This window comes from Melitaea cinxia, chromosome 28, assembly GCF_905220565.1.
Source record: "Melitaea cinxia chromosome 28, ilMelCinx1.1, whole genome shotgun sequence".
In the NCBI taxonomy this organism is placed as follows: Eukaryota; Metazoa; Arthropoda; class Insecta; order Lepidoptera; family Nymphalidae; genus Melitaea; species Melitaea cinxia.
Genome location: NC_059421.1, coordinates 3,260,122 through 3,272,680, shown reverse-complemented (window position 1 = coordinate 3,272,680; position 12,559 = coordinate 3,260,122). Strand labels below are relative to the sequence as shown.

The 12,559-nt window shown below is 34.7% G+C and overlaps 1 protein-coding gene and 1 non-coding gene across 2 annotated transcripts in view; one reads left to right on the top strand and one right to left on the bottom strand.

Moving 5' to 3' along the window:
- LOC123667501 (dynein axonemal heavy chain 1-like) overlaps positions 1 to 12,559 on the bottom strand; it is a 103,502-nt gene that overhangs the window by 31,978 nt on the left and 58,965 nt on the right. Inside the window, exons 54-64 of the mRNA XM_045601392.1 lie at positions 10,909 to 11,130; positions 9,351 to 9,512; positions 8,182 to 8,359; positions 6,006 to 6,136; positions 4,948 to 5,053; positions 4,279 to 4,433; positions 3,493 to 3,681; positions 3,132 to 3,261; positions 2,679 to 2,826; positions 801 to 904; positions 52 to 128 (exon numbers count right to left, since the gene is read on the bottom strand). Coding sequence (XP_045457348.1) covers positions 52 to 128; positions 801 to 904; positions 2,679 to 2,826; positions 3,132 to 3,261; positions 3,493 to 3,681; positions 4,279 to 4,433; positions 4,948 to 5,053; positions 6,006 to 6,136; positions 8,182 to 8,359; positions 9,351 to 9,512; positions 10,909 to 11,130 — 1,602 coding nt within the window. The remainder of the gene's footprint in view (positions 1 to 51; positions 129 to 800; positions 905 to 2,678; positions 2,827 to 3,131; positions 3,262 to 3,492; positions 3,682 to 4,278; positions 4,434 to 4,947; positions 5,054 to 6,005; positions 6,137 to 8,181; positions 8,360 to 9,350; positions 9,513 to 10,908; positions 11,131 to 12,559) is intronic.
- On the top strand, positions 10,463 to 10,544 carry Trnal-aag. Its single transcript has one exon. It is a non-coding gene; the product is annotated as a tRNA-Leu (tRNA).

Below are 12,559 nucleotides of genomic sequence, written 5' to 3'. Positions count from 1 at the left end.
CCTAGTGACATAAAAAAAGATAACTTTAACAGCCGATATTAAGACACATACCACAATATGCTGTGTCCACTGCGCCAGCAGTTCCCTGCGGAACTCATCGGTGAACGGCGTGATGTAGCCCACCGCGCCTTTGTTACATTTAAATTATATTTTTATAATTGTATATAATAACATTCATATTTAACGCTTCGAATCTTTGGCACCATTGGTTTTCAAATATATCGATAGTACATTAGTATGCGTACAGTACTTCTACCCGTATTATCTGAAATATCGCCGAATGAACTTTGCATTTTTTTTTTATTATGGTACTTCTCTAATTCTGGAACAATTAGACTGAAAAAGTACTTATATCTTACATAAAATAACAGTTGAATAATTCTGCTTTCACTCTATATCTGTTGTGTGTGACAGGTAACCAGTTCTTGAGAATATGTTGTGTTGATATAGCCGCTTATCATCAGGTGGATCATTTATTTATTTTTATAAATATTTACAACATACACACACGGTCATCTGTTGCTAAAGTAAGCAACTTAATGCTTGTGTTAGGTAACAGCCGACTGGTATAGCTACATTTTTTTTCGATAAACATACTTATAAATAATACATATATAAATAAATCTATATATTACACCCAGACTCGGGGTCACTACAAACTGCGCCAACGGGCTAGTCAACATTTGATTTCCACCTTTATAATTAAAAAAAAAAAAAAAATTATATATATATATATATATATGTATATATATATGTACGTATATATATATATATATATATACAGTATAAAGTAATCTCACACGCGCTCAACATGATGTCACCGATGAGGTTCACCCGAGCGACATCCAGCTCCTTGATGGTTCGTATCCAACGAACTCGCTCGCTAGAGAGACCGTTCAGTAACCTGAATAGAAAGATAACAAATATGCAGTCGAAAACAATACTTGAAATATAAGTTTTAAAACTATCATACTAACACTATGATTTATTCATAAAACGGGAAATTTATAATGCTTGCAATAGTACCGAAATATCGAAAACTCAAACTGACCAATAAAACTTCATCTATAGCCTATCGCAGTCCATTGCTGGGCATACTATCAAAAAGCAGCGTCTTCGGTGCGACAAAGCCAGCCCTGCGGTCACCAAACTGTCTGCCTAGTGTAGTGACTATGGGCAACAGACATAAGTTCACGCTACGTTTGGCGCGAACTTGTAGAAAAAAAACTTAAAAGAAAACTATAGCTCGTCTATATAAGAATAAAATATAAGAAATAAATCATATAAAATATATATTTAAATATAAACAGAACAAGGATAAATATATACTTCAATTTTAAGCACATCTTAAATTTGTACCAATGACGACAATTTTGAATATTTTTTTTAAAGACATTCTTATAACTTTCGGAGCCAAACAGAGAGGGTACTACGCTTATCCAAAAACTCCAAAACATGGCGTTTGAGATATATAAATATAGACAATAATAAAATTGACCACAGATACATAGGGACATTTTGACATTAATGTCAAAATTCCTCTAAGCGCGTGCAGTTAATTTGTTTTACTTAGTAGATTAGATGATTCATGGGAACTTTTTTTAAACTACGTACAAAAAAGGCCAGGCATTGCATTTCATCCTCGTTATTAAGACCGAACTAAAAATTCATGTTAAAGCGAGCCACTACATATGGGTAATTGGATACAAGCTCCGTATGATCAATTAGAACGCGCCCGAGAGGCAATTACGTCAAAACTTTGTTCGCGTTTACTTTTTAGATGATTAAATTTTACATTTGAAACTTTTACGACATACAGAGTTAATACAAGATATATTACATTAAAACATATATACTTCACGTCATATTAGTAGAAAACTTTTTTTTAATCTTATTTTATCCATCTTTACATAGTCTAGTAACGTAGGTCTAGTAACCTGGCGAAAGTCGTACCGCCATATTTTTTTTTTCCAATTTTGCACTAAAAATATCGCGTTCATTAATCGTAATAAAATATGGCCTATATTTGAAGTTGAACAGAGTTACATATCAGTGCAGTACAGTTATAGTTCAGTAGTTTCAGAGATTAACACCGACAAAAACCGTGATAAAAGATTTTTATATCTATAGATTATCTATAACCCTCTTCTTATGGAAAGAAACTCTAGCCCACATATAGGATAATCAAACTCCTTTTTTTACATCACTAGGTCGACAAACAAGCGTACGGCTCACCTGATGGTAAGCGATTACCGTAGCTTATAGACGTCTGCAACACCAGAAGCATCGCAAGCGCGTTGCCGAGCCAATCCCCAATCCCCCCAGGAGCTCTGGTCACCTTACTCACCAACAGGAACACAATACTGCTTGAAAACAGTATTATTTAGCTGTGGTCTTCTGTAAGGTCGAGGTACTAAAGGTACGAGGTACTCCTATCCTGTTAGCCCACTAAAAACCCAGCAGTGCCCTCATCGTCATAGCGGGCGCCACGGGATCGCTTTAGCAAGCTACCGTAACATCCCAACGCCGCGAGTGCGGGCCGCCTTCGTCTATACGCCAACGGACACTGTGAGCCCTCCATTACCCCGGCGGTGAGTGGGAAGAGCGGTGCCCTCCTCCCACTCTGTTGCGAAGGGCGAAGGAGCACATATCGGCGTCCCCCCCCCCTGGTCACCTACCTGTTAGCCCGATCCATCCTCGCCAAGCACTGGTTAATGTCTTCCTCCATCTTCCGCTTCTCATCTTCCTTCTCTTGCAGGTAGGCGTTTAGTTTCGCGATACCTTCCAGTAAAGCTTGCATTTTCGCTCTTGCGTTGGCTAATACGGCTGGGGGCGGCATTTTATTTATTAGAATTAAAATTTATAGAAAATTTCTGAAAAATTTCTAGAAATTGAAAATTTTCAAAAAACTCTGTGAAAGTATTGAAAGCTACGACTTGAGCGTCTCCCAATGAAACTATGGCAAAATTTTCAAATAAAAATATTAAATCCAAATTCATCCAAATTCATTTTATATACAGACAAAAAAAGACATATTTGGCAAATCGATAAGATAATTCTTGCCAGTAAAGAATATACGCGTTAGTTTCATTGTAAAAATCTATAATAAAAATAGTTAATTATTAGTTTACCTTCAACGGCTGCTAATTCTTTCGTAGCGCGTTCAAGAGCTTCCTTCTTTGGAGCCACAGCTTTATTGACGTGGTAGAACTTGTACATGGCGTGCACCCACATGCACAGCGACATGCATGCTTTTGACACCTAGTATATTTTGATATCAATTTAACACTTTATTTATTTTATTTCAATTCACAAAATTACATAAGAGAACAGGTTTAGGCGTCTATAGGCTACGGTACCCGCTGACTATCAGTAAGTTAATATGTGCTTTTTGCTACCATCTTTTTAAATCATATATAAAATTTGGACCAAATCCGCAATCAATCAATCATCAAACTTAATTTAAAACGTTAAACTGTACCAATCTAATACCTTAGAGATCTTCGCCGGCTCATAGTTCGGATCAGTAACGTACTTCTTAAGCTTCTTGATCACATCTTCAGTGATGGACTCCTTGTCGTACTTCATCAACGAGTCGAGAAAGGCGGTTGGATCCGCTAACATCTGAGAGCCTGGCTTCCAGTAATTCAGGACCTTCTGACCAAACGATGCTCCAGGTTCCTAGTAGTTGGGTATATTTTTGATTTTAAGTTGATATTTGTATCGATAGAATAAAAGTCTTGTTTGTTTGGAAGATTGTTATCTCGTATTGTTATAGCTATAAAGAAGATTGTAGAATTTAAAAGTTCAGATTCAAAAACAAAAAATGCCTATATTCAGATAGAAGATCCGACAAAATACACAGGTATAATTATAATAACACTTTGAAAATTTCAAATGGAACTGAATTTAATTGAGTCCATACTATAAGCATATAATAATACATAACAACTAGCATTTTTAATTCTGAAATTCAGAATAGTTCCCTTGGAATCCTAAAAGATAACTGTGAGACTCCAGCGATCTGTAACGATAATACTTTCAGACTTTTTTAGACTGTCGTGTCTAAGCAAGCCTGAACGTATCATTAAAGTTGAGTTACTTGCTATCTATATAAATATGCTATCAATATATTTGCACTGTTTGATTTAAGTTAAAATTAATAACATTTAATATTAAAATCAAACATTGTATTCAAAAAATTGCTTTCTTCTGAAAAAAAAATACATATATAGATATTTCAAATGAACAACAATAAGTTATTAATATGATTTATACCTTTATGGGTTTGATATCGAATACCACACACAGCGATTCTATGACCAGCACTACACCGGCGGGTGGTTTCTTCATCGCTTTCACTTCCACTACGTCGTTACGGTTCAGTTCCTGTAAAGCCTTTTCAGCCGCTCGTAGCGCTGGCATTGCTTCGTCTAGTTATGAGAAATGATGTTATATTTATAGTTTTTTTTTTCTGTTATTAGTATCACTTGATCTGTCATATTAGTATCCTAATTAAATTTGCGTATTGGTAATATCTAAATTCTATATTTTTTTGTAGTAATAAGTGATTTTTAAGTTTGGAGATTATTAATTCTGCATAGAGTTAAATTAACTCAAACCAAATTTGATACTACTACGAAAAGTAACTCAAACCAAATTTGATACGACTATGTTTGTACTTCTTTTAAATCTCATATCCTCGACAGTGTCATCTACAGTTTATTATTGAAAAACTATTCAATAAAAGCAACTAAACTAAAATCAGATTTTCTGAGAAATATAATTTGACAAATACTTTTGATCGCTTTTTTGACTAGGCTAATTTACGCTGTGCAGTATGCACTCTATTAGAAGTTTGTTATTACTTACTCTCACTCCATATCTTTCAGTGTATCTATTTATTAGTAGTTATAATGTTTATACTAATTTATTTATTAGAATTACCTAGATCTCTCTGCGCATCTTCAGCCATAGCTGTAGTTTCTTTAGCCATTACTTCGGCTATCGCTTGTTCTTTTTCCACTTTAATTCTTGCGTCTTCAGCAATTTCCTAGTTCCATAGAAATTTTTATAAATAAACTCAAAATCTAACATAAGTTATTTTTTTACTAAATAAAACATGTAACCTAAAGTTATTGTAAAGAAAACAAACGCTACGATACCTACGTCCACAACAGGACGAGTAGACTATCTGTCCGTAAAGACGAAACACAAATTCCCTGACAATGATAAACATATCTATTATCCTATAAAAACATTTGACAAACCTGTAACCACTTTTGCCATTTGTTGTAACTATTGCAACAGTAATTATTCATAAATCTGCTTCAATACACTATCAAAATCTATGAAACAACACTGCTACATATTGTTTTCTAATGTTTACGCGAATTTTACTCATTTAATGAAACTTTTTTTTTGATTGATTTGATTTTATCGCGGTTTATTATTAACTTTTGATTCCCGACGTTTCGGATACTTTACAGCAACCATGGTCACTAAGTCTGCAATCTGTGAACACAGTCTAGACACAGCTAGCCATTATATTAGATTCGATAAACCACAGATCCTCGCAAAAGAACACCGATTCCAACCAAGGATGATCCGTGAGGCTATTGAAATTAAAAAACATCCAAATTTCAATAGAGAAGATGGCTGGCAATTACCACCTGCTTGGGACCCCATTATTAATATAATTAAATCAAAAACCAAGCATAATTCACCACAGATTAAAGACTCAATTAGCACATTCTGCGTAGATAGGACTATAAGATATTGATGTATGTCGGGTAGTTTCGAATAACTTTGTAACGTTGGGACGTCTGACACCTCAGTCCTCCCGTGACCATGGTTGCTGTGAAGTATCCGAAACGTCGGGAATCAAAAGTTAATAATAAACCGCGATAAAATCCGAAAAAAGTTTCATTAAACACTGCTACAGTTTGACGAATATTTTTGATACTAATTTGATAACTATAAAATCAACATAAAAGTATACGTACAGTGTCAATAGCGATTTGTTCAATAACTTTCCTCGTTTCTTCAGCGGCTTTCTCCATCATAGGTTTCAACTCGGCTAATTCTATTTGCAGCTGCTTCACTTCTACTTCGGTTTGATTCAACTTGTTTAGACCTGTTCGATTGATCATAATACAAATACAAAAGTGTTACTTTTTTAAATCGTATAATTTTAAATATCTATTCTTTACAAATAAATTTATAAATTCTTTATTTTAGCCAAACATTTACAATTATTTTCAGAATACAGATAACAGAAACGTGTGATGAGATATAGGCAACACGATTTTAATACATTTATTACATTGGCATTTATTATAGGAACATAACAATAGTCAATGAACAAGAAAACTCTAGAACAACTCAATAAATAATTTAGGGTGTAAACAAAGAGTAAACGCATCGTCGTCATAAACAATTGTTGTAAATTGCAGGTAATTGTAAAGACACGGCCGCTAGGACCGACCGCTTATCCGACTTTCTCTAACTGGAGGTTATGACAATATATTATGAATGTTTATTATGAATGTTTTGTACATGTAAATATTTGTATGTGATTGCAGTATTTAAGCTATTTCAATTTTATATGTTGAATGTATGTTTAATAGGTAGTAAATTCTTTGTCTTTAAAAAAAAAAAAAAAAAAACTTCAAAGGCATCTTTTAATCGCCATTTTACAAATTAAATTTATAAGTGATTATTGTTTTTAAAAGTGAAGCTACCACCGAATCGTAATGTAGATTGTGCAAAAAACAACACGCAAAAAATTCCGCAGTTACTCTTTTGAAAATAATATATAAACTGTATTTATTCTATTCTATTGAACTACTCATTTTGTCTATCTATTCTAGAAGATACAAAATGAGCAATGAGGCAGTTCTCTCAAAGACAGGCTGCTGTAGCATCACCGCAATGCTGAAACAACGTAGATTGCGCATCATCTACTATAGATGCTGTGACCAATATGTATATTGCACTACTATAACCCCACATGTTTTATTTTATTTATTTATTTAAACTCATGTTACATAAAAGTTCTGAAGTAACATATATAAAAAAGATACAGTCGAATTGAGAACCTCCTCCTTTTTTGGAAGTCGATTAAGAATTACAATAATGCACTCCCAAAATTTGCAGGGATTAATTTCAGGTAATTCATACATTTAATAATATAGTGGGTAGTTCTACAAAATAATGTAGGTGTAAAATCTTTTAATTCGATGTAAGTGCGTACGTAGGGACGGAAATCGAGAGGCAAAACCGATTTGTTGTAAACACTTACACGGTGTTAAAATAACACGTGTATTAATTTTATGGTGAATTTTGCACTGTCTGTATTAAAAAAAAAAAAAAACCTTTAATAGATTAGTAGATACCATAGTATTTAATAATCATGACTTGACTCTCGGATATGTTTTTTCTCAAATAAGTTCACCGTTACCAACTAATATAATTAAAATGTGTAAAAGAGTTTTTTTTTTCTTAATATCTTTAGAACAAGAATTCTAAAACTAGCGTTACTACTCAGCAATGACAATTGCTCATGTCTTACTCAAATTGCTCAAAATCTAGAGCATCCCGACCGGGGAAGTACCGCGATCTTACAGAAGATCACAGCTAAACAACACAGCTCTGAAGTAGTGTTGTGTTCCTGTGGTGAATACGGTGGCTCCTAGGAGGGTCAGCGACGCGCATGGGATGATTTTGGTGCTGCAGTCTATAAGCTACGGTAACCATTTATTATCTGGCGAGTCGTACACTTGTTTGCCTTACGCTTCAGCCTGTAATATCTCACTACTGGGCATAGGCCTCTTTCTCCATGTAGGAGAAGGATCAGAGCTTAATCCACCACGCTGCTCCAATGCGGGTTGGTGGATATATTCCCTACTATGAGTAACGATCGCTATCAGGTGTACATGATAACAACCGGGAGCGATGGCTTAACGTGCTCTCCGAGGCACGGTGGGGAGACCCACAAGGACTGCACAAACACCCAGACGCCGCGTTGGCGTAACGGTTACAGCTATGGATTGTACCTGTTGCGCTGGTGGTTGCGGGTTCGATCCCTGCACATGACAAACATTTGTATTGGCCATACAGGTGTTTGCCGTGGTCTGGGTGTTTGTTTGTTTACCTAGTTGTATAAAATAATCCCCTCACCAGTTTTAAGAGCATTAGACTCCGTGAGGATCGCCTTCTGCTTCTTGCGGAACATGTCGCGGTAGGCGGCCAACATCTCCATGTACGACATGGGCGTGACGTAGTTCCGGCGCCCGAGCCGCGACAGGAAGCGCGCGCTCGCCTCCGACACGCTCCAGTGAGCGAAGCAGCACACCGACTGGTGGTGGTGATTGGGGTGGTGGTGATTATGGTGGTGGTGATTGTGGTGGTGGTGATTGTGGTGGTGGTGGTTGTGGTGGTGGTGATTGTGGTGGTAGCAGTTGTGGTGGTGGTGATTGTGGTGGTAGTAGTTGTGGTGGTGGTGATTGTGGTGGTGGTGGTTGTGGTAGTGGTGATTGTGATGGTGATGATTATAATTGGGATTTTATTGATTATGGTTGTAATTGTGATTACTATTGCGATTGTGATGGTGATTGTGATGATTGTCATTGCGACTGTAATTATGATTGTGAGTTTGATTATGATTAAGACGATTATGATCGTAGTGATGTGGGATTATTGATGACTTTGTGAAATTAGGTGATTTAGGAGGAAGTTTACTGGGTGAATACTAATGAGAGGCATTCGATTGAACCACGTATCACAATCACCATTTTTACTATATGTATTAAATACTAGCTGACCGAATTCTCACTACATTTTTTTATTATCAATATAAAAATATCCTGTTAGGTCATATATCGAACACGAAGAAAAAAATGATCTAATCTGGTGTTGTCATTTAAAAGTTGTGGGCGTATTCAACAATAATTCATTTTTATTCACATATATTAATCAAATAGAACTTAATGGAAATCATTCTGTACGTCATCAGATCCTTAGTAGATACATTGTAAGCCCTTGCCAAACATTCTTAAGTTTAAGGTGTTTCACATAGCGATTTTTAATTATAATATTATAATAATTATTGTAATATTATAATGCTATAGCACAAAACTGTATGTTATCAGAAAAACCATCAAAAAACGTTTGCTCAATAACCAGACAAGATGCTAATTAGAATTTGAAAGATATTTAAGTCATAATTCCAGAGTTGTAAGTCCAAGGGACCTAAGTACCAAAAATCACTACTGAAAATCATTACTAAAATAGGTAAAACATTTATGTATATTACATACCTAAAATACAAGAAAATATTATAACTTTACCACCAAAGAACCGATAACTTCGTCAGTGGTCTGCAGTTCAGTCATGTTGTTGAAGAAGTGTCTCGCGACCGACTGAAGGGCTGATTTTGGCCATTCACTGAACCAGTCGATAGTGCAACAGTTGACGAGGGAGGGAAACTGACGGAGACGGGCTCTGAAGATCTATTTAATATGGTACAGCTTTAGTCAAAATTTGAGATTAATCGGTTAAGTGAGTAATATAGCTACTGGGTTACTTGAGATAGAAAGGCCCATATTTTGTCTCCTTTTTATACAACTAGGTCCGCAAACAAACATGCGGCTCACCTGATGGTAAGCGATTGCCGTAGCTTATAGACGCCCCCGACACCATATCACTAACGTACCCCCAATAACCCAATAGCTCTGGTCACCTTATTTACTACAGGAACACAACACTGCTTGAAAGCAGTATTGTTTAGCTGTGATCCCCAGTCGGGCTGCTCCAGATTTTGAACAGGATATTTCCTGCTGTTCCCTATTTCAATTAAATTTCTATAATAATAATAATGACTAAATAGTACTACCAGAATAACCAGTGCGCCGCCATTGTACAGCGAGTAATAATTACCTACCTATATAATTGCATCATTTTGTTATTTATGTATCTTTTCACTTTTGTCATTTTTAAGCTGTTGAACGGCCAATAAATTGTTTTTTTTCTTCTTTCTATACCTATACTAATATTATAAAGCTAAATAGTTTGTTTGTTTACACGCAGTAATTTTATGATCTACTGGTTCGAATTGAAAATCCTTTTTTTTTTGTTGGATAGTCCATTTACCGAAGAAGGTTACATAGTATTTAGTACGTTTTTTCTTCAAATTAACGCAGGTGAAACGGCGGGGCACAGCTAGTAGCTTTATAAAAGGGGAGCGCACGACGTGACGTGAGTCATTCATAGTTTTTATAATAAAGTCAAGATACCGTCATTTACGTCTAAAAATATGTAAAAGGTGTAACAATTGGAGACGTTTTATTGCAGGTATGCATTGGTGGTTGGAACATGAATGATTAAATACTAATATACTAATACTTATAATAAATATTTATTTCCCGAAACTAGGTGGTAAAATACACGAGTAACAGTCATCGGTAGCGTGGCCGAGCGGTCTAAGGCGCTGGTTTAAGGCACCAGTCTCTTCGGAGGCGTGGGTTCGAATCCCACCGCTGCCATTAAATCTTTTTTATTTTATTTTATTGCATATGACATGTTATTCAAAAGCCTTACTTTTTTACAATTACTTATAAGTTATTCTAATAACATAAATTATTGATTTATGGCCCTATGTACGAATCGAGATAATATATAAAAGTATGCCAATGTACTGTATATGTATTGTATACGGTTGCTTGATATAAGCACGTTTTATAAGCGGTCGAATAAAATATAAACATTGATCAGGCTTTGACTCTGGAACAATACTACTTCGTTGTTTTATTTAGTAACGTCGAAACTCGATTCTATAAATATAAAACTGTAATACATTACAATCATGTACATATAAGTATTATATATCTATATATATATGGACAGTACCTCCCCCACAGGACTCATAACGACCACGATGTGCAAATTACTTCGGACCCTGCGCTGATAGCACGCGAAGAGGTTGGTCTTTGTAGCGGCGAGGTTCATTTCCATGACAGCGTGTCTAACCGACATGTAGATAGTGTCGAGGTCTTCTGCCTCGTACATGTTGGGCACGTCGCCCGAGCTCAGGACGTTGTTCAGATCCTCGAGGAACGACTCCATTTTTATCTGGATAAAGATATGAGTTGATGCGAAAAACAATAAATGAAACAACATAAATCTAGATAGGAACAAGGGATGGACCACGGAATAACGAAAGATAATTACATTTCTCCACAATTATTGTAACGATTATGATGATTTTTAATTTAATCGAAAGCTTTTTTATTTTTATTTATTTATTTATTTACAGAAAAAAAAAAGTACAATTAATGTGATAAACAGTGCAGCAAAAACAATAAACAGTTTAACAGTGCACTGTGTTTCTAAAGTAATAATACTAAAGTTCACACGATATTATATACTAACATAAAAATATGATATAAAGCTATACAAATAATAGATTATACATGTGAATATAATTGGAAAGAAAAAAAATAACATTAAGTGGTTAAAAAATAGTAACAATCATAATAAAAATAATAAATGCGGCCATGTCAATCTTTCTCTATATGTTGGTCTAAAAAGAATTTTTTTAAATATGTTTTTATACTTAGTTGTTTTTTGTTTTTTTTTTTTAATTCGATGGCAGATTATTTATTAAGAAAGGAATAATATATTCAAGCGTACGTTTTCCATAAAAATTACTATGCCTAGGTATTTTTAATGTGTGATTTGTAATATTTCTTGTTAGTTTATAGTGACTCATTTTTATTTGAATGTTTGAATTAAAATATTGTTCTATTAATAATGTATATTTTATTTTAGTATGTATTGGCATTACTTTGATTACAGCTGATGATTATTATGTGGTTACGTTTAAATTTCATCGAGATTTGATTACAACTTGAGTAATCTTTGATAACGCGTTTTTACTGACTATTTTTTCGTCTACCTACGTTGTATTACTTGTCAATGTATTGAAGTCGTTTTTTTTTTTTTCGTTAGCGAACAAACACAATTATTTGAAGTAAAACTTCCTTGCGCACGCTTGACTTGCGGAGTATACAAATTTTGATTTTTGAAAATTTTGATCAGGCGAGGCAAACGGAGCAAGAGAGAGAGAGCTGCGAGCACATATTTTCTTTCTCTCTTTTTATTTTATATCACATCATCACATCCTGCTATTTCATCTCAAAATTATGTTTATAAATGACAAATTTCTATACTTGAAGACAAAGATGAACTACTGAGTTAATGAAGCATTATCTGTGAAGAAATACCGTGACACAGTTTCGTACTCGCCGTACAATAATTACGCGGAATACAACAAAACGAGTGACAGACGTCTTCAGAGCATCATTTTGAGACTCTAATTAGAATCCTTTGCGAAAAGATTTAGAGCGCCTCGTCTTTGAGACCTCCTTTTGTATTCACAAAACATGATTTTGTTTACAATAAATATTCTGATGTCCTCAATAAAGAAAACGATTAAAGTTAAGATTCAGACTATTATTATTTTTTAAATACTTGTAATTCTAATAAGATTTACTTTGGA